Source organism: Apteryx mantelli, chromosome 1 (assembly GCF_036417845.1).
Source record: "Apteryx mantelli isolate bAptMan1 chromosome 1, bAptMan1.hap1, whole genome shotgun sequence".
NCBI lineage: Eukaryota > Metazoa > Chordata > Aves > Apterygiformes > Apterygidae > Apteryx > Apteryx mantelli.
The window spans coordinates 31,053,708-31,076,152 of NC_089978.1; the positions used below are offsets into that span (position 1 = coordinate 31,053,708).

Sequence of the window (22,445 nt, forward strand, 5' to 3'; positions counted from 1 at the left end):
CCCCTCCCAGCTTTTCGGGTCCCAGAAGTTACCCATCCCTCCTGTGCTGAAATGCTCTGCTCAAGGCGGGATGGTGCCCCTCCAGTCACACAATGGGCCACCACATCCCAAAGCCAAATATCTGTACCCCAGGCAGTCCTCACAGCCAGACCTCTTCCGTGGCAGAAAACACCTCCATGCTACTGCGAGGCACCTCGAAGCCAAGCTCTCTGCACACCTATCGCATTTCTGTCCAGCCTAACTCCGGTGAGGGCAGCTGAGGTTAAGCTCCAAGCAGATTTCCTACCAGGTCCCTGCAAGTTACCTCTGCCAGCACTGTGCAAAGCGGCAAAAATGCCATTTGGCTTTGCAGAAACAGATGTAGGTAACACAAATAGCCACATGGTGGCAACATGCTCATAGTAGTATTGCATTTCACCCCTGTAACACCTCCCAGGCTACATTTCGAGTATTTTGTACTAGTTACTGGTCACTTTGCGCATCTTTTGTACAGAGTCCAAGCAACAGCAGGTCAGGCCTGCTGGTCTGCACCAACAGTTTGATTCTGGACAAATATCCTTAAACACTCAAGGCATCATGTTCTCTCTGACCAATGGCAACTGCAGGCAATGTGCAGTTTAATTATGTATTAGTCACAAGCATCAGGGGTTAGATATTTTTCACCAATTAGATCTTCCACCAGCACTGCAGTCTTACTAAAAAAAGAAGTCAATACACAATTCAAAATACTTTGTGACTAAACAGTAATCTCTTAAATATTTCTGATCATTTCAGATGTACAATTAGCTCACTGGCACTAAAGGTTGTCTCAGACTCAGCAGTGTATTTCTAAATTAAAGCAATAAAATAATTTATAAATTGACTTATTCCTTATAGAACTGTTTATAATCTAGTCTGCTCTTCATTAACAATTGCTGTATTTTGAAGAATAGCCTCAAATCATTTAAAAGGAATGTTGTCAAGAAAATAATCACGTACAGAAAAATCACGTGCATCTGAGGCCTACAACTTATTGTTAAAACTGATGGGGAAAAATGTGTATTTTACTTTCTGGAATTCATAATGCTTTTTCCTTGGTTTGCGCTTTGCAAGTAGGAGCAGTCAGTTTTACCTGGGGGAAAACACCACAAATCTAAGCTAAAATAGGTAGGTGCATGTGTCGTGATACACTTAAGCACGTGTGCAGCTCAGCAGGGATTGCAGGCATCTGACACTTCCCCGAAACACTACGTGTTCTTGCAGAATATGAGTATCACTGATCATTGATACATGTTGTAGCTACTGCTAATTTACTTTTCTACAGGTTGCACAGTGTCCTATAGTGATTTCAACTGTGGGTTGCTTCTGAAGGGTCTGGAAGTGTTTCAATTAACCCCTAATCAAAAGAAAAAAATAGATGTATGGAGCTTCGCACATTTTCAGCCAAGTGAAGTGATATTACCTCTCTTCATATTCCCCCAAAGCTAGCAGCACAAAATTATTTGCATTGATTCAGCTGATCAGAAGTCACTTGCTAAACTGCAGTAAATTGCTTATGTCCGTCCATGTCCCATATCATGTGCGAAGGGTCAGTGGGTTTTAGGTACAAGTAAAGCTAGTGTTTTTGGCAGACTTCAGAGCAGGAACACCTCTTACCTTGTATCTCCACAATAACTTGTCTATTTAACCCAATGGAAAGGCACAAGGATCCCCCTTTCCTTTTAGTCAATACCGCAGACAGCAGATACACCTTTTCATCATCAGGTATAAAGCTTTAGACTGCTGTATCTTTATTCCTGAGACATAAGAGAGCTCCAAAGTAGTACATAGTCCTCTGAGAGATACATGAAATTCAAAAGGATTTTTTTGTTGTTATTTTAGGAAGGCAGGAAAAGTTAGTGTTTGAGGGAAGCGTTATTCAGGCATACAGTACAAAAAAATGGCCACAAGTTAATTTCTCTTATTCTGTATTGCTTGAATGTGCCAAATACTGCAAAAAACGCTCTGTGCCCGTTCTCGCTGCTGGATGGGAGCCCGTCTCGGACATCGCAGGGCTGTTGAGAGCCCCCTGTAAGCACGCGCTGCTGTTAGCGTAAGGTATGTAATTCCTAAGTAAACGTTTCCATTAAAAAACAAAGGAAAAAAATATATTTTCATTGTAATTCATGAACTCAGTTAAATCGCGCTCAGTAAATAAAACCTACCAACCGGAGTTTGGGGGGAAAAGAAAAAGAGGCCGCGGGAGGATTACGTGCCACTTGACCCAGACAGCCGCGGCCTCGGGCTGCTTCACCCGCCGCCCGGGCCCGCGGCGCAGCCGCAGCCCCCGCGCCCCCCGCCGCCGCCGCCTCCCGGCGCGGCCCGGCCCGCCCACCGCCTCGCCGGCCGGCAGCCCGGGCCGCCGCTTCCCCCGGGCCGCGGCGCCTCCCCCGGCCGCCTTATAGGGGCAGGGGCGGCGGCGGCGGGGACATGCGGCGGCGGCGGCGCGCTGCGGTGAGTGGTGGCCGCGTGATGGCGGGGGCGGCCGGCGCCCCGCAGCCCGAGCGGCGCGGCGCGGCGCGGCAGGGGGGCCGGGGCCGGGTTGGGGCCTCCTCCCCCCGGCCGCGGCGGGCCCGGGGCGGCCGGCGGAGCGACCGCGGGGCGCTGCGCTCGGCCATTTCCCCGTGTGCCCTCTCCCTCCTCCTCCTGCTACCGGCGGCGGGAGGAGCAAGCCGCCCTCGCCACGCGGCCTGCCTCAACTTCTTCCGCGGCCTCGTACCTGCTCTTTATGTCTCTTTTTTCTTTCTTTTCCTGACTGACCAGGTACTTCAGGACAGGCGCGCTGCCCTGGTCGCAGCCCGCGCTCCCTGGCCGGCCGCCCCGCTCCGTGCTCACGCCAACTCCGCCGGCCCCACGAGCGAGGCGCGCGTGGCACCTCGGGGACCGGCGCGGGGCCCGGCGGCCCCGGTGACCTTGAGGAAGCCGCTCGCCGTCCTGCCCGCAGCAGCCCTCCACCGGCGCAGCGCTGCCCTCGCCTTTACCCCGCTTTTCTTCACGTGGCGCCCGGCGAGCGCGTCCGGGCTGCGGGTGAAGGAGCCTGCAGAGCTGTGGGGCTCGCCGTCGTCTTTGCGATTCCTGTGATCCGGGGCTTGGATCCGCTCTGGAAATAACAGAGCAGTTGTTGCCTTGCTGTAGCTACAAGCAATTCTTAAAGCCATTAGTGTTACTGCAAACAGGGGAAATAGGAAGGAAGGTATGTAAGTATATAATATTGGTGCAGTTTTGACCACGTCTCACATCTTCTGAAAGTGGCAGCATACCCATGGATTGGGAGACTAAACTTACTTGGCTCTTAAAGCTTTCGTATTTGTACCAGCATCTTTGTTTTTCCGTTTGCTGCCAGGCTTTCAGCGAGTGTCTGTGAGGAGACCTGGCATGTGCTCCCTTTGGGGACTGGCACGAGCGGGTGAGCATTCGGCATGATGCAAGCAGCGCACGTGTTGCCGAAGGCAGGCAGCGGTGCTCTCATCCGGAGGCTGGCTCCCTGATCTGTCCTTCTGCTCTTCCTCTAAACGAGAGGAAGAATTCCTGAGTGCTGGGTGAACACGAATGAGATGTATAGGATAGCCAAGGGTAGCTTAGTCTTGGAGCCTCTGCTTTGAAATAACTTCCAGCTTACTGCACTGTCAGTAGTGACCCGGTTCAAATTTTAACCACAGTTCAGAAACAGCATGTATTAATGTCTTTTATTATGAGTAGTGATTTTTTTTAACCCATTACATTTACATTCATGCCACTCAATCGTCTTAAGCAGATCTGACACTTGAAGTAACTGAGAACTTATGGCTTGTTTTTGTTTTTAAGCTTCAAGAATAATAAGCCTGTTTAGAAACAGCTGTTCTTAAAGCCTTGCTTGTAAGGAAATGTTTGTCTGTAGTATAAATGTTCTCAAAAGGATGTGGTTCATGCAACCTAGGCAGGGAATTTCTATGTTATTTCAGCATGACCTACTGGAAGATATGCTAAGTTTTCATCTTACTCCAAAGCATGTTTTGGGAGACAGCAGGCTTCAAAAGCAGCACTGCAGTAGGTAGAAGAATGAAGAACATTCCTTTTACTGATTTGCTCTGCCTAAGGACAAGCTGAATAGTTAATGAGGGGCTGGTTCATGTGAGGATTTTGTTTGGTTTTTAGGACACATGCAGCTTGTTTGACAGCACCGCCAGCCAAGTATCCAGCTCAGAGACACGGTTCCAAAACAGCTGGAGCTCTTTGACTCAGTGGTCTTACTCTAAATAAACTAGCTTGTTTTAACCCGCTTGCCCAAGAAATTGCCTTGCTGCAAGGTTGAAAACTGAACTCATTTGAATGTTTTATTTGACAGTGTTGTATGTTTACTTTCCCCTGCCTTCCTGAGAGATGAAGTGTGATTCTTATTTTACTCAGTAATATGCTGTTCTGTGGTGGTCTTGCAGTGTGAACATGACATCCAGACACAGTGCTAGATGTTCATATCTATTCCTTTTCTACTCATATTTTCTGAGAGCTGCATAGGAATACCTAAAGTGCCTGTATCCTGTGTGATCATCAATATAACTCTCTTAGCTGTAGCTCACCGTGAGGAGAGTAAAACTCTGTTTTCCTAAAAAGGTGGGGAGCTGCCACAGAGGGGGAAATATTTTTACCAGCTAGCCTTAGACACATGATAGAGACCACGCTCCTATAATCAGTAGAAAGGTGATGTTCCACACTGTTCCCTAGAGGTGCTCTTTGCTTTCATTTGAGAGATCCAGGGATATGGGAAGCCAGAGATCCCAAATAGTCTGAAGCTAGGCAGTGTGATATCCCGCAGGATTTGCCTAATGTGGCAAAGGTAGTCTGTAGCAGTCAGGGGACAAAATGTAGGTATGCTACATCTCAGGTTAGTCTCTGGGACAAGTATTTTCTGTCATTAAATGCTTTAAAACAAGTTGAATGGAAGTGAAAGCATCTATGTGATGTTCTGCCTGTCAGAGGTATTGTTGTAAATAATGTATAAATTTCATCTTTCTCTTCCCTCAGGGTTCAAATATCTCAACACCTGCAAGGAAACTGGGGACTTTTCACTCTGTAGTAACAGATAAACAAGTGTGAAGCATGAGGATGAACTCTGCTATTCAGGCTGCTGTTGACCTCACAGCAGGAGCTGCAGGTAATGGTAGAGAGAACTTAATTGCCCAAAACTTCTGCAATCATCTCCATTTTTAAGAAGGATATGGAGGTGAGGCAGCTGACTTCAGCCAGTGTTGTAAACACACTATCATGCCTCCTTAGTGAGACCCTTGCCAAAAAGGAAATGTGTAACCTTTTATTTTAGACTAATAATTTTCCAGAAGTAGATTTAAGTGTCAGTGTTAGGTTTTCATGCTTACGTGAGTCTTGGGATATCAGTCACAAGTAGAGCTTTGCAATAAACTCATTCAGTGAATGAGTGACTGAGATAACGCTTCTGTTGCAGGGACTCCCTCTAATTGAAACAGGCAAGAGGCCATCAGAAGGGCTGTTGGCTCAGAAAATATTCAAATGTAAATCTTTAAAAGCTGAGAAATTTAACAGTTCAATTGGTGTTCATTAATTCACTTAACTAGCTTCTACTTAGGCATGGTCTGTGCGATAAAGTTTTATTGTAGTTGTCCTAACTGGTCCAAGTGTGGAAAAAGTTGCACTGTCTCACTGACATTACTGTATTGGTAGTGTCTGGTTGCAGGATGAATTGGTTGTTAACTCTACTGGAGAAAGGGATCTTTTTTGATATTAGAAGTTTCATTTTTTGGGGAGGGAGGGGGAAATACAGTTGTAGCAGTACTGGCAAAGCTTTTGTCATGAGGACAGTCTTAGCCACAAAGAGAAGCTAGTTTCCTGAAGAAGCTTACACGATGTCCAGAACAGATGAAACGTTGGGCTGGAATGGTTAATGTGATGATGTCTTATACAGAAAAGGTGGAAGGAAAGATTTATCTAATGTGGTGTTGTAATCAGTTTAATGTTTTGGTTTTTTTCTTGCTCATACAATAGCTATTACAGTCAGTCTTTTTTTATGACGTTACTGCCATGGATATGACCATATTAATGGTGTTAAGTGCATTCAATATAAGGGTAGTTATTGGAGGTCAGTTGTCAGAATGGAGTTACCTTTGTACAGTAAGGAAACAAGGGGTGACAGCTTGTATTAATCCAGTGTAGCACCCTCGTAAAGCATTTGGTCTTCCACTATGTTTTGCCTAATGAATACTTGCTTTGTGTTCATTGACTGGACAACACCTTGCTTCCCTGCATGGGAAGTGTTTCTGCTATTATTCCTTCATTGCCTTAGAAAAATCCATCTCTGTTCTTCCCTTTTTTTGTCCTTTGGGTGAACACTACCTGTTATATCTGCTCTATTTTCAAAGTAGCAGCTTAATATCTGTGCAGTTCTTGACAGTTTTGCTGGTGTTCCCAGGTGCTTAAACGCAAGGAGTGATTGCTTTCCTTTCCAGTACTTCGGCTCAGGAAGGCTGCTGTTAACATCCAGGGCAGTGGAGTACCCTGACTCCCAAGCTGTCGTTCTGAATTGAAGCCTGAAGTGGCTCATCTTGGCTGCTACGAGGACTAGAAACAAGGCTTAGCTTAGAAAGTCATTGCTCAGTGGTGCTTTTCCATGCACACATTCATGCAACCAACATACTTTTTGAAGTTTGCCTCTTTTTTGGCAGTAGAGATTAGAGGGATCATAAATTATGCTGTTTTCTCCTCTGGCATAGTTCGTTCTTCAGATAGGATGAAGGAATTCAGATCTTTTTCAATATGACTTGAGTATTCCTAAATCATTGTTCTTGTTCTTTGCTTTGCTACCCCTGTTGTAATAGAAGGTTTTGCTGTTCCTCTAGTATTTTTTTTATTTTCCATACTCTTTCCACAAACTGGCTCTGTACTGCTTACATTCATTGGTAGTTACAGGTCTCTGCTCCCTTTAGAAACAGTATTTAACAAGCCAAACAGCATTTGGCTATTTAACAACCAAATGCATAACCTCCCTTGCTAGATAGTCTTTACTAACTGGTAAGTAATGCTGTATTAGTTAGAACCCTTTCTTTTGGAGGCAAATAAATTCTGAACAAGAGAAAACAAGTTGCTTAACTGCCTGTGAGTCATAGTTCTTGGCACAGGATCTGAGCAACCTCTAATCACTTCTCCTTCATTAAGTAGGACTCTTTTCCCCACTGTTCCCCTTTTATTATGAGAGACTGTCTTCATCTAAACTTTAAATTCTGTTTAATGAGCAGGGTGTGTGGGGGGGGCATTTACAGTCTGTACTGCTGGTTGGAAGATTTTCTATTTTCTATGATATTTATGAGATGTTAACCAGGACTCTCAGTCTTTACCTTGAAGCTTACAGAACTGTTTGCTGTTCTTTGCTAGGCTTCTTATGCCACCTCCAGAGATACTATAAGGAGAGGTCTTTCTCTTTGGAACAGCCATTCACAGTCAAATCCCAATTTTCCAGCTTTGGATTCCCAAGGGCATTTCTGGCTTTCCTGGTTCTTCTCCTTGGCTTCTTCCAATGGCTGTTGTTTTACTGCATGTGGCTGTTTTAGGTCCATCTTCCTGCAGGAGCCCAGTATTTGAACTGTAGACTCATATCTACCTGAGCTCCCTGCAAGTAGCATTGGCTGAGCCTTTTTAGAGCTCCTGCTCTGCTTTTCATGAGAGGCTTACATTGCTGTTACTAGTGCAAGCCAGCTATTTCTCTCATTGGTTATCTCTCCAGAGCAAGAAGCTCTTCAGGTAACACTTGCAGGGTTTGCTCTGGAACTTTTAATGACTTTACCTAGTTGAGAATCAGGTATTATGGGTGATGGGATCTTGAGTTCCTCCTAAAGGCCCAAAGTACCTCTTTGCAGAGAAGCAACAATGATGCAACACAGACATATTTGCAAAGAGTAAAAATCTGAGAATCACCCCAGTTAAACCAGAGCTTGCTTACTTTTCTTCTCCCTTAGAGGAAGAATAACTAGACTTAATTAATTGGGTTCACACTTGCAGTCTTGTTTTTACTTAAGTCTTTTTATATTATCTGGATTTACAGATAATTATTTCAGTTTCATAGCTGAAAAACAGCACCTTGTTAACATGCCCTCTTTAAGGTATATGTGTGCCAACTGCGCTTTGGTAAAAGATCAACTTCTGTTTCAGGATAGTTTTTCTTTCTTTTTAAAACATCAAAACTATGAAATCCATACAAGACATCCTCTGCTTGCTGTTAGACACAGTTCCCAAAATGTTGCTGTCATAATACAATTTCAGTAAGAAATTCTAGTGTGTATAATCTTCAGCCTTTTCTGCAGACTATTGGATTAACTTGGATCTCATGGAAAAATACTACAGTGTGGGTAAAGTGGTTATTGAAGACATTGATGGAAAATTATCTGACAAGTTTCTAGGGTATTGACCTTGCAATTCTGTTCGGTTAAGATAACATGTTGAGAAATGTTGCCCTCTTGCCCTTTTTTAACCTCTCCTGGACAGTCTCTTACAGTATGTGGGAATAAATGTAAATAAGAATCATCTGGAGTTTTGAAATGAAGGATTTATCTTTGGTTATCAGTTTATAATGCATCATTAGTTTTAACATTCTCTCAACAGTGTTCCTGTCTTGGAGTAATCTTTAGAGGAATCTTTATATCACATGGTTACACATCTTGCAGTTTTATTGTTGTTGGCACATAAAATCAGACTTCTGAACCACTACATTAATGAGCAAGGCAAAACACTGCTTAGTTTATAATCACAGGTGACTCAATTGTAGGACAATACCTTTTATTAAGTACCTATTTATATAAGTAAACTGATTAATTGAAATTCTAATTAAGGTAAAGAAATGTTTTATAAGAATCAAGCTATTACTGCTTTTATGCATAATTTTTTTCCTCTGGGGAACTAAATTTGCCACTGACGTATTAGATGTCACTGCACTAAAATCAGTGCAGTTGTCTCTTCCGTCAGAGAATTCATCCATCTTTGCTTACTGCATGACTTAAATAATAGTGCTTTATGTATCTAGGCCCTTCACTTGTGATAACCTTCAGTCACCCTCTTAACTTCCACTGCTTGCTTAGGTGGGACTGCGTGTGTGATGACTGGCCAGCCCTTTGACACAGCAAAGGTGAAGATGCAGACGTTCCCTGACATGTATAAAGGAATTGTTGACTGCTTCGTGAAGACCTATAAACAAGTGGGGTTTCGAGGCTTCTACAAAGGGACCACACCAGCACTTGTAGCCAACATTGCAGAGAACTCTGTTCTGTTCATGTGCTATGGATTTTGCCAGCAAATTGTGAGGAAAATTGTTGGAGTAGACAGGAAAACAAAGCTCAGGTTAGTAACAAAAATCTGTTTTGTATTTAAAAAAAAAAAAAAATCATGCAACTGCTATTTGCAAATATTGTTGTGATGCATCTGAGATGCCCCAGGCCTCTCCCTGCCAATATGCTGTGTAGTGTGTTTTGGAATATTGATTTTTGCGCTAGGGTATGGCATCTAACTACAACAGAGCAGTCTGCTTGTCACTGCAGCTGGCTGGTTCGGGTATCCACAACTTAGCTGGAATATATAAGACCCAAAATACTTCACCAAAGGGACTGAGCATTGCAACACCTGTAAAGTTGGCATTCCCTCTACCTCTATGTTCTGACTTTTCAGGGTAGGTAATGGCTCCTCTCACTGGGAGACGTACTGAAGGGAGAGGACTTTTTTCTAATTTTGTCTTGTGAGTTCTTTATTTATTTTGGTTGTAAAGGCTTGAACATAATGACCATGGTGATTGGACTGAAATTCCATTTAGCCCAGTGTGTGTCTACAGCACTGGCAATAAGTGGGGATGCCCAGGGATGAGAAAGAAGAGAGAATCCATCTGATATTTCCTCCGAGTCCCCTGCCAGCCTGTTATTCTTAGTTCAGAGGATTCATTAATCATGGTGTGATTTGTTTAGTCAGTGACTTTAGTGGATCTGTTTTGAAGCACTTGTCCAGTCACCCTTTGAATTCTTATAAATTCCTTGCATCTACTATACCCTTTGGCAAAGAGTTCTGCTGGTGATAACCAATTAATTCTGTACCTGGCAGAGACAGTGAACTGTCAGTCTTTAGCTGCTGTCTCTGCCACTCAGGATTTTGCAGACATCTATCAATTGCTCTGTGCTCCCTTCCCCATCCAAGCCTTTTCCTAGGCAGAAGGGTCCCAGCCCACCCGGTCACTCAGCACCCAGTGGCTGCTCGCTCCTCTGGTCGTCCTAGCTGCCTTTCTCCAAAACTCTCATCACTCTAACACACCTGGGTTTTGAGCTCATGAGACCAGGACTGTGCAGAGTATTCCAGAAGTGAACAAGCCATGGATTTATAGAGTGGCATAATGATCACAATCTCTTTCTAACAAGGATGGCTTTTCTCCAGGTGTGTCACTTTACAGCTGTCAAGTGGTCCAGCAGTTTGTGTGCCTTACTGTTAGGCATTTCTTAAGGTATGTTTTCTGTGCAGTGGTGAGAGTAACTACGCCTTTTTCATCCATACACTGCCCCATGGTATGTAAAACTTGTGTGATACTATGCTAACTATCCTTTGTTCTGAGAGTAATGCAAGGCAGAACCACATCCAGCTTTTTATTAGTAGCTTTGTTCTGGCTTTGGTCACTTCCATCTCCAAATGGAAGCGGCTGAGGAGCTGTGATTCTGCATTCTGCATCTCTGATGTAACACAAACAGCTACAGAAGTGTAAGACAGGTATCCAAAAGTGACATTACACACCTTCTGCCAGGTGTTAAGATGTGCTGTGTTCTAGACTGAGGCTTGGTTTGAGGCAATATGAGGTGATGAAGAAGCAAGTTATATTAACTGCTTTCTATTTGCATTTTCTTTCATCATTATTTTCTCTCAGTTGAGACAAAATTGTTACCACCTTTTTTATTACTATCGTAGATCAGGAATTTTCAGCTGACTTAACTTGCAGACCCAGCATTTTTTTCTCCCACTAAAATGTAGGAGGTAGGCCTACTGACAGCATGCTTTTCTTAATTATCTCTTGTGGGCTAGTCCAGGAAGCTTCCAAATAGCGTGCATCAATGTATTGCACGTCTTCAGAGCAGGATACAGAATGGGAATGTAAATTCAATATATAGCAATAGCAAGTGCCCCTGACATCTTGCCCTGCTTTCCTTGATCAGATACCAGTACTTCTCAAATCCAGGCTGGCTGTCTAATACATTGTTGGTCAGAGTAAATAGTGAGACTGCAGCGCTGAGCAGGACTCTATTGGGGCAAAACACTAAAGGATTTAGTTTTACTAGAAAGATTTCTCCCTCAGCCCTACGCTCTTCATCTGGACCATCACGGGGGTCATCTCTGAGGTGCGTCTATGAGAGAGTTGTATTTACACAGCCTAGAGCAGTGCCCTGAATACACATGGTCTGCATCACCACCTGGTCTTGTTCTGGAAGAGTCAGGAAGGCTTTGTAATGTGCTGCAGGGGAGGGGGGAAAACCCCTGAGCAGTGGCCATCCCTCAGGTGCAACAAGCAGGGAGCTACAGCCTTCACTGTGCCTGCTGTTCAGAAACTGTCCTGCTGTCTTAGCCTGAAGAAGAAAATAGGTAAAGTCACAAACTGAGGTGAACATGACCATTTCTCTCTTACCCATATTTAAGCAATAGCTTTCCCCCATGCACACTATTTTATAGTCTTTGAGATTTCTCAGAATCAGCTACAATAGCTTGCTTTTGCTTTAAGCTACATTTTCAGTAATATGTTTAAATGGCTTGGAAATAAACTTGTCTAGCCTCCCTTGATTAGTGTGTGAACCCTGAAAAAAAGTTACAAGGACAATTACAAAACAGCACTTTTTCCAGTTAAAGGAATGCATGTCATTGAGATGTGAGACAAAAAAGACAGATGGGAAGAGAAGTGCTAAATTTTATTACTCTTTAAATGTCTATTTAATTCAACCAAACTTAATTGGTTTTCATGCTAAAGTCTAAACTGAGGCAATTATTATCCATGTTCACCTCAGTCCGACTTTCTCAGTACGTGACTAATCTGCTTCAACAGATTATTTGCTTTGAAAAACAAGATAAATGTTCTACTCTTATGCTTCTGTTTCTATAAAAGACATTTTTGCTCCTGTGCTGTGATGGTCAAGACTTTTCCACTGAGGAAAAATACTGAATTAGACATTCTACGTTGAGAGGGAACTTACACAGGATACAAGGCTTATCACTTCTGCAGTGAAGTTCACTACATTAAAGACCAACACCTAGATGGCAAATCTAGTTGAACTGTTGAGTGTGGAATTAAAAACATCAAGACAGGCAAAGTAGGAAAGATCGGAATTATGTCTTAGTCCTTTATGTATGTTTGTCAGTATCCTTTTCATGTCTGATAGCCTCTATTTCCCCCCCCCCCCGAAAGAGAAAGGATTCTATGTACTCTTTAGTGTGTAATTAGAGGGCACCTCTTCCAGCGTAACCTTATTGCCTTGCTCTAGCCCATAGCTTAATGACTGCAAGAAACAGTCACGTACTGTATTTTTAACTCTGCCTTGCTCTGTCTTGAGCTTTAGCAGGCCCCGTCTCAGACCCCTATTGCACCAAGCGGTGTGCTACAGAAGGGTCGTGAAATCAGTGTTGTAATTTCTTATCTACTGTATACTATTGAGTTGCTGCTTTGCAGACAATTACTGATTTCTTCCTTGACAGTTCTTGTCACTGCCATACCTGAACATTTCACAAGCATTAACTTCAGTTTCATGATGCTTCTGTGAGATGAAAAGTTGTAGCTTTAATCCCTCCCTGATACTGTAGGTGTTCAGAACTGCTGGGCACAGGGCCAGCGTCTCCTTTGCATGGAAAGAGGTTCTGTGCAGCAGCTTGGTCAGTCTCTGCTGTACTGGCAATCCAGGCCCTGAAAGGAGGGAGAAGCTCCACTTTTATGCTCTGCTGTCATGCAGCTCCTGTCTGAGACACCAAGGTCTGTAGCAGCAGGTTTTAAGCATATCATAAGCAGTACAGTCTTAGAGTACCAGCCTTCGAGTCCTGGCAGTTTTATCAGTCCAGTCTTTGCAATATTTGTAAAATCAATTACCCCAAAGTAAGTCCCGGTTTTGTAATACTGTGAGATAATGCAGGTTACAGTGTTGTCCTGTTCAGTAGTATGTTCTGTGCTTAGCTGCATTATCTGTGTCATACAGTTGCCTTCATGCTAGCTCATCTACAGCAAAGATTATAACAGTCCAGCATGCCTTGATTTCAGACTTGTAGCATCTTCCACTTGAAAATCTATATTAATACTAGTACAGTGGATCTGAGAACACTAACATCTGTATAAGGCAATTCTTGCCCATATTCTCCTTAGGGAAGTGATTAGTCCCCAAAAGTTGCCCAGTAAAACCAAGGTCTAAGGAGATTCTTATAAAATCCAAGAAGGGAAAGATTTGATTGTGTTTATTCTGCTGCAATCACTAAAATATAGTAAAAAGGGTAAAGGTTGCAATGTTTAGTTAATGCTTAACCAATCTGATAGCCTCCTATGATGGAATGACTGGCTGGGTAGATGAGGGGAGAGCAGTGGATGTTGACTTCAGCAAGGCTTTCGACACTGTCTCCCATAACATCCTCACAGACAAGCTCAGGAAGTGTGGGTTAGATGAGTGGACAGTGAGGTGGATTGAGAACTGGCTGAATGGCAGAGCTCAGAGGGTTGTGATCAGTGGCACAGTCTAGTTGGAGGCCTGTAGCTAGCGGTGTCCCCCAGGGGTCAGTACTGGGTCCAGTCTTGTTCAACTTCTTCATCAATGACCTGGATGAAGGGACAGAGTGCACCCTCAGCAAGCTTTCTGACGATGCAAAACTGGGAGTAGTGGCTGATACCCCAGAGGGCTGTGCTGCCATTCAGAGGGACCTGGACAGGCTGGAGAGGTGGGCAGAGAGGAACCTCATGAAGTTCAACAAAGGCAAGTGCAGGGTCCTGCACCTGGGGAGGAATAACCCCATGCACCAGTACAGGTTGGGGGTTGACCTGCTGGAAAGCAGCTCTGCTGAGAAGGACCTGGGAGTGCTGGTGGACACCAAGTTAAGCATGAGCCAGCAATGTGCCCTTGTGGCCAAGAAGGCCAATGGTATCCTGGGGTGCATCAGGAAGAGTGTTGCCAGCAGGTCAAGGGAGGTGATCCTCCCCTTCTACTCAGCCCTGGTGAGGCCACATCTGGAGTACTGCGTCCAGTTCTGGGCTCCCCAGTACAAGAGGGATGTGGCACTACTGGAACAAGTCCAGCGAAGGGCCACAAAGATGATTAGGGGACTGGAGCATCTCTCTTATGAGGAAAGGCTGAGAGAGCTGGGCCTGTTTAGCCTGGAGAAGAGAAGGCTGAGAGATCTTATCAGTGTATACAAATACCTGAAGGGAGGGTGTCAAGAGGATGGAGCCAGACTCTTTTCAGTGGTGCCCAGCGACAGGACGCGAGGCAACAGGCACAAACTGAAACACAGACAGTTCCATCTGAACACAAGAAAAAAATTTCACTGTGAGGGTGACAGAGCACTGAAACAGGTTGCCCAGAGGGGTTGTGGAGTCTCCTTCTCTGGAGATATTCAGGACCCACCTGGACACGATCCTGTACAATGTCCTCTAGGTGACCCTGCTTGAGCAGGGAGGTTGGACTAGATGATCTCCAGAGGTCCCTTCCAACCTCAGCCATTCTGTGGTTCTGTGTATCTCCCTAGGTGTCAAAGGAAAGGATCTATCTGAGCTGTATATGAAGATGAAATTAGCTAGTTTTTCCACCTCTGTAGTTCAAGCAACTCCACTTTCCCCTTAAGACTCTCCTTCCCCTCAAGACTGTCCTTCAGCTTTCCTCATAATATTTATAGGGTACAGGTTCAGGAAGCAGATTACTGGTGCAGTGACTCAAGTATGACTTGAAGGCCAGTGCCCAAATACCCTCTGCAGTTTCTTTCTTGCAGTGATCTGCAGAATGCTGCTGCAGGCTCCTTTGCCTCTGCCTTTGCCACCCTTGTCCTCTGCCCCACAGAGCTGGTGAAGTGCCGTCTGCAGACCATGCATGAAATGCAGTTGTCAGGAAAGATAAGGCAAGGACACAAGTAAGTATAGACCCTGCCAGGTATCTCTGAAATCTGTTGCTCTTTGTGTGTGTGTGTTTTAATTCTGTATTGGCTCAGCAATGTCACATTTGTACTGTGCTGTTAACCAAGAAAGAGCTGTGATGGAGAAGGTCACAGCACAGGCCTGGATTCCCTTCAGGCGCTAGTAAAGCTGGGTGCCAGTGAAAGGCTCCAGGCAGGATCTTGTTCTAACTCTATGCGAGTCCTGTTGTCTATATAGTGGGTCTAACCCTTAATGCTAGCTGCAATTGTTTAGTGTTCTGTAACCTTCTATTTATCAAGCTGTCAAGAATCACTAACTGCATCAACCTCTTTATCAGTACAGTTTGGTCAGTAGTGAAGGGTGTTCTTCAAAAGGATGGTCCCCTTGGATTTTATCGTGGCCTGTCGAGCACTTTGCTGCGGGAAGTCCCAGGATATTTCTTCTTCTTTGGAGGGTATGAACTGAGCCGGACGTTCTTTGCCTCTGGGAGATCAAAAGATGAATTAGGTATGGTTCTCCTTATTCCAGGTAGATTCTAGCATGCTGTTATTGGCAACACAGGGAGGGTGGCATAGCTTGCCTGCAGATATGCTGATGATATATAGCAGATGTAAAATGCATGTAAAGCTAAGAAAACTGAAGATGCATGATATAGAGGTGTGCGTTTGGTGTATATGTGGTAAAGAATTATTGATGTGGCCTTTGTAAATGGAGAGTAAACATACTGAGCTAACAGTAATATTAAAAAATGACTTAAATACCTGACACTACAGTAACACTAAACACTGAACTACTTTATTTCAGTAGTTGTTTATCTTTAGAGTGATTTGGAAGTCTTTAGCTTTATTCTCTTGAATAGTGTATAAATGTATGCTTATCTTTATATGAAGTTGCAACTTGTCTGACAATTAAATGTCATTATAATGATAGTAAAAGAACACTAAGATCCAAAATTAAACATTCATAAATCAGGAGATACCAGAATAAAGATTGCTGGTCTCCTCTTGAAAGATTTAACAATAACCCTTTGTCTTCTTGGGAGTTAATATTTCAACTGCATGCTTTCTGGTCTCTGTTGTTGCAAAACATTTATAAACATCCAATCTGAAATGCAAAATGAGGTTGCATCATGAAAAATAACTGACCATGGAATAATTTCACTGTACCAAACAAATCTCTGTAAGTCATTAGTGTCACTATGTGACATGACTCTAAAGCTTTTCACAATGAGCCTTGGAAAGTGATTACAACTGAAAGGGGGAGTGGAGTTAAAATTCTGTCTTGACTGTATTAACTAAATTGAGTTACACTTAGCACAGCCTGTAAGCTAAAAGGCACTCCTTCCAACCTTTGAGCTTCTGTTTAGAGTTGGAACTTAGTGGCTTAAAGTTAACTTAAAGGTTCGGGGGGGCAGGGGGAGGCAGAAGCTGCTCTTCTGCCATAAGCAGGTTCTTCTACATTCTCTCTTACACTTCTGTAGAAGAAATACAGTGCCATTTATGTTGGTAAATGTTTTGTGTTGTGTATAAAAGCTTATTTCTTAACCTTAGGTCCCATTCCTTTGCTGCTAAGTGGAGGTTTTGGAGGCAGCTGCTTGTGGATTGCTGTGTATCCTGTGGACTGTGTCAAATCCAGAATTCAGGTTCTTTCAATGGCTGGAAGACAGACAGGTTTTATGGGAACATTTGCAAATATTGTTAAAAATGAAGGTGAGTGTGCTGAATATCAACTGAATATGTAGGGCCGCAGATTCAAACTTATCCCCTTCAGTACTGAAAATTAGTTAAGAAGTCTAGTCTATTGATAACATGTTAGAGACAAACAATAAGTAATTCTAAGAGAAATATTGATGCTGCTTATATTCTGGCAACTAGAAAATGAGACCTACTGCATTCTACTGTAGCTTTCAGTTCAGGAGACAATTCACTTAAGGCTAGCAAAAATTCTGTATGCATTAAAAGCAGATAAATGAATGAACTCCATTTACCTGTGACCAACCCTAAACATGAAATGAAGAGGAACTGTTTAAGTTCAGTAGAGCATTTTTTCCCCTTAGAAATTAATACATGACTGGCTGAGGGATATCTGATAAATCTGATCTAGACTGGCAACCCTGAGCATCCACCTAAGTGTCTCATATCTGGAAAAGGCCTGGACTAGACACTATAGAGGTTGGTACAAGAATGCTAATGGCAGCAGATATGAATCCTGGCCCTGTTACTAGGGAAGATGTTCATCATGAGAGCAGGAGTCTGACTTTGCAGCACCACAGTAGTCCTGCCTTCCTTTTTGTCCTCTCCCAGTTCTGGTGTGACTGCTGTGAATTATGTCCTCGGTTGACCAAGGTAGCCCATTGAATGACCCTGTTATGCCAGAGATCAAGCTTCTAACATACGCACCTAAAGTTAAATGGCTAAACTCATGTTATAACTCTAGGTATTCCATCTATATCAATATCCAGAAATGCTCTAAAATCCTAAACAACTAGCTGCTACATCAGTGAGTTCAGCTCTGTGTGTCCCACTAAGCAGAAGCATTACTTCACTACCCTTCAAAAATGAAAGCACAGAGGTTGATGCTGATCAGCATTTTAACACTCAAGTTTTACTAACCAGGTCTGATTTCATTTTCAGGTGTATTTGCCTTGTATTCTGGACTAAAGCCAACAATGATCCGTGCATTCCTGGCCAATGGGGCATTGTTTCTTGCCTACGAGTACAGCCGGAAGCTCATGATGAACCAAATAGCTTCTTACTGATACCTTCTAGCAAATAAAGAACAACCTTTTAAAATGAACAAAAACCTGTAGGTTGCATCAGGGTCTGAATAAAGCCAAATTGGTGACCTTATTTTAAGGAACTCGGCTCCAGTTCCTTAAATAAGATTTATAACACTTTTAAATTCAAGTGATGATTTTTTTTTATTTTTATTTTTTAGACACGATGTGTATATGTTGAGTTGGACTTGCAGAACTATTTCCATCCTGCAGATACTGCACTAGGTACACTGCATGTCATAAAGGTCTTTCCCATCTGGAATGGTGGTCAAAAGACTTAATTATGTTGACCTGTTGCATTTAACATAACATGCAGTAATAGGCTGCGATTCATTTAAGACAAAGTGTGTTAAAAATCTATGCTGTTGTTAAGTTTTCCAGTTGTTGCTGGAAAGTATTTGCAACTCAAAAAAAACTGCAGTCTTGTTTAGCCTTGCTGAGTATGACTTGTATCTAACCCTCAGCTAGACCCATGTCCATCTCTGTGGCTCCCTTCTGCTCTGTGACTTTCCAAGGCCAATGCAGTCAGCTTATGACTTGCATACCCTGTCCCAGTGAATGGGCTTGTAAAAGCAGGAAGTGTCCATTTCCCCCCCCCCCATAAACATACATTTATACTCATGACCTAAAGCTGAGACATGCCTGTGCTAGAGATAAAACTTGAAGTTACTGGCTTTAAAGGATACATGCAGCATTTGTAACAAGTGTTATAGTTCTCTAGATTCTTCTAAGAAGTGCTGGAGCCCACTAAATATCAATGAGTTAAACACTTGTAGAAAGGGGGACTGCTGGAAATAGCTCTTGGCTCAAAGCATGAAGTTGTAACCTTGTGTTGACTCATAGTTGGGCCCTGTTGACTTGGACAAGTCCATCTACTTGAAGGACAGGAAGTTGAAGAGGAACAGAAAGGCAGCACTGAGTTCTTAAAGATGACTGACCTCATCGTCTCTTAGGCTGGAGTATTGCCACATGTGCCACTTGCTGTGTCTCTTCAGCTGAGTGGAAAAAGCTCATATGACTGGACAGCTCATATCACCTTCAGGCCAGAAGGGTATATCTGCTTGTTCACATTACTTGATTAAATATGCAGCCTAAGGCCATTGTCTATAATGATATAGTAACACCTATTTCTAGATGCCACTTTCACTCTGAAGTAGGATATTTGTTATAGAAGCAGACTTTACCTTGTATGAAGCGGCTGCTGTTTATCCTGGAAAAAGACCTGATTTCAAAGTAGAACTCAAAGTAGCACAATTCATAAATCATGCATGGAGCTGTACAGAAGGATATTGACTGTGTGCTTACAACAGCTAACTTGGGGTCCCACCCTCTGTGCTTGGCAGAGCTCTTTGCCCACCAAGATCATCTGAGCTACAATAGTTCTAAAGAAATGAGTTTCTCCCCACTAGAGATTAGGCCACTGTTATCGGAAATACTAGCTAATGCAGTTGTAGCCTATAAAACTGAGCTGCTACAACTTAGATTTCATAGCCTGGAAGGAAGAAAAAGCTTTAGGCACAGATGACAGAACATTTCAGTACCTAGTGTGAAACTGGAGTTTGCTTAAATTGGCTATTCCACTGCATTGCTCTAGCCTCCTGGTGAAAAGTGGTCTCTGCAGTTCTGCAAACCCTTTTTCATGTACAACAAGAACCAATCATTTCACTTGGAAATCCCGTGAAAAGAGACAGTTACAAGCAGTGCGTAGCTACAGAAGATTCTTCAGCCATTGCACCACATTACTTTGCTTGACTGGTGCACTAGAGACAGTAACACTGTGCATAGTCAGTACTTTAAGGAATTTGTGCCAAATGTTTAAACAAATCAGGTACAAAGGTGGGGCTTTCAGAGGTGTTAGACTTCTTTTCAAACTTGTCTATCACAAGATAAATGGTATATTTGTATGTTTGTAATAGTTATGGAAAGGTAAAAACTGAATCCACCCCAGTGGAAAACTTCAATCTATTTCTTAGATTTGTCTTTGCTTTCATTTTTTAAAGCTGACAGTTGGAATTTTTAATACAAAATTTGAGGCTTCAAGAGAAGCAGGATTTTTAGAACTGAATTTACAGGCTAAGGTGAACATGCATTTTGAGAGTTTACCTTTTGAGGTTGAACTAAGCAGTAATGTGCAAGTATCACAACTGCTTAGGCTGTATGCCTGTGTCAACTGTTCAGTGTTCAGCTCCCTGAAAACTTCATAAGGTTGGGATAAGAACTCATGGGAATAAAGTTTGATTTGACTAACTACCTGATTACTGTTTATGGAATGAAGCTTACGAAACTTGTGTAGCTGAAAGACAAATACACAGTTTAAAGTCAGTGTCACCATCGCTCTAGAATTAAAGGAATTTCTAGAAGCAATCAGGAAATCACTGAAGCTCTCAAAATTGAGAAGGGCAAGTTAACAAGGTGCTGTGAATAAAAGCAGATTTGGTGTGATCCACTACAGAAAATATTAGAGGCTGTAGTATGGCTTTGTTAGTACTAAAGGCAGATCTAGTATTAGGGTTTAGCAAGTTTCTTGCCAGAAGGATGCCAGGAGTCCAACATAGTTGGAAGCTTTGTACAAGTCATCTAAATTCTATTCTTAAGAGTACAAAGTCTAAACAATGCAAATTCTTTCTCTGAAGAGGCTGCAGATGCATCTTTCTCCACCACCCTGAAAACCAGAGGTTATCAGCAGCAAAGCCACTGCAAAAGAGAGAATTCAGGAAGTACTGTTACCATCTTCTGCCCCAAAGGCTTAGATCTCTTAAATTTTTTTCAGTGCATCTCCTTTACAGCTGTCTATTTTGGTATTCATTCCTGCTTATACAGTAGCTGTTGCTTAACTGCATGCTTCAACTTGAAAGGGAAAAAAAATTTTGGCTGTAACCAAAACAAATCTCTGCTGCCATGAGGATAGTTTTTCTCACAAGCTGTAACTGCCATGCAAGTGACTAGAAAGGGCATCTGAGGACAGCACAATCCAGTTGTTAGGGCTAAGCTGAAAGGAACTTGGTCATGAGCCACTCCTAGCTGCAATAACATAACATTTTATTCCAGTTCCTAGTATAGGCAGCCTGGACAACTATCCCTATTCTTGCTCAGTCGCCCTCTAGTGGCACAGCTTCATTCTCCTGCGTAAACAGGATTTCTTCCTTTTCTCCAGCTAAATCTTAGCAGTAGTAGAATTAGAGGAACTGCATTAACTTTGCCAACACCCCTTAACCTTGAGGGGCAGTTTTAGGTAGGTATATAATTCAGTAGTGACATACTGTGGAGTTTGTGCACAACAGCTTTGAGGTAGTTCTTGCAGCCTCTGATGATAGATGCAGCACTACATGTTCAGGGCCAACTGGCTAGAAAGCTTTGCAGAAAGAGGGCCTGATAGATAAGTGGAGCACAAGCCAGTATACCCTTGCAGCAAAGGCCAGCTGCATACCAGGCTGCAGTGCCAACAGGTTAAGCAGTTCTGGCCCTCCATTCATGCCTCCCACATCTCTTAAGACCAAGTCTGGAATAGTGTCCAGTTTCATGCTCCCCAATACCAGAAAGGCATTGACATACTGGAGCAAGTGAAGCAGAAAGTCACCAGGATGGACAGTGGCAAGAACAGGGTTTGTTCACCCTTGAGAGAAGGCAGAGGGGAAATCTTATTGCCATCTACAGCTATGTAGTAGGAGGATGTAGAGCCAGACTCTTCTCAGAGACACATAAGACTACAAGATGCAACAGTCACAAGCTGTAACATGGGAAATTCCAACCAGGGAATGAAAAAAGGTTGAGGTTGTTAAGCACTGTGAACCCCCCACCTCCAGATATTCAGAACTGAGCAAAGCTAAACAGTGTGCCTCAGCTGGGCCTGCTTTGCACAGCAGTTTGGACTACAGCCATTCACAACATTTAGGTGTCCCAAAAGTGACCCAGGCTCATGGTGTCCCACACCTAGAACTGCAGAACATTTGTAGGATGCTTCTGGTCATTAGAGAGATTTCCACAGTTGAAGTACAGGCCTGATATAAACTATATCCTATTAGGTGAGGGTTTCTAACACCCTGCTCCCCTGGTGAGCACACAGCAATAGCCAAACTTGAGTCCACACATGTACTTCATAGTATGCCACTACCCTCAAACACTTGAAAGGTGTAGGACCTATGCTTATTTCATTAACTGGGCATTAACCACAGAAAGCTATGTCACTATTGTCAGGAACCAAGAGGAAAAGTAAAGAGCTTCACATGTTGAATATCCAGAGTACTTTATGGAAGCCTTAAAAAAAAAAGCTAACCTCAAACTGCTTCAGAACAAGGAAGGCTTGAACAGTCTTCAGAGAAGAGCTGCACTGCTGAGAACAGTTTGAAGCAGAATAAGCACCATATAAGTTTATACATTTCATGTACAAGTGTAGCTCAAGAGAGGTTCAGTAAGTATTTACAGTATTAGCCCAGAGATACAAAAGCACAGATCAATCCCCTCACATGCAGGTATTAAGGCAAGCCCCAGATAACCAGCATGCTCATGAGCTGATGAGTGCGGAGATACAGTGGCAGAGCAGTGATTGCC

General features: G+C 43.2%; 1 protein-coding gene across 4 annotated transcripts; it reads left to right on the forward strand.

Moving 5' to 3' along the window:
* The first annotated feature begins 3,128 nt into the window (after positions 1-3,128).
* Positions 3,129-18,022, forward strand: SLC25A15 (solute carrier family 25 member 15). 4 transcript variants are annotated; one of them, XM_013948426.2, is made up of 8 exons: positions 3,129-3,211; positions 3,362-3,424; positions 5,020-5,149; positions 9,093-9,351; positions 14,980-15,117; positions 15,459-15,628; positions 16,672-16,830; positions 17,755-18,022. In XM_013948426.2, exons 3-8 carry the CDS (start codon positions 5,095-5,097, stop codon positions 17,877-17,879), a joined length of 906 nt encoding a protein of 301 aa, XP_013803880.1. In that variant the 5' UTR covers positions 3,129-3,211; positions 3,362-3,424; positions 5,020-5,094; the 3' UTR covers positions 17,880-18,022. The 4 variants fall into 4 exon arrangements, with proteins under 4 accessions (XP_013803880.1, XP_013803879.1, XP_067147691.1 ...); XM_013948425.2 differs by lacking the exon at positions 3,362-3,424; XM_067291590.1 differs by lacking the exons at positions 3,362-3,424; positions 17,755-18,022 and adding an exon at positions 17,178-17,748.
* The last annotated feature ends 4,423 nt before the right edge of the window (positions 18,023-22,445 follow it).

Excerpts from the sequence above, each read along its gene's own strand:
- SLC25A15 (XM_013948426.2), top strand. The coding sequence starts at position 5,095 with ATGAGGATGAACTCTGCTATTCAGGCTGCTGTTGACCTCACAGCAGGA. Across the intron at positions 5,150-9,092 it reads CCTCACAGCAGGAGCTGCAG|GTGGGACTGCGTGTGTGATG; the intron begins GTAATGGTAGAG and ends CTGCTTGCTTAG. Across the intron at positions 16,831-17,754 it reads AAATATTGTTAAAAATGAAG|GTGTATTTGCCTTGTATTCT; the intron begins GTGAGTGTGCTG and ends TTTCATTTTCAG.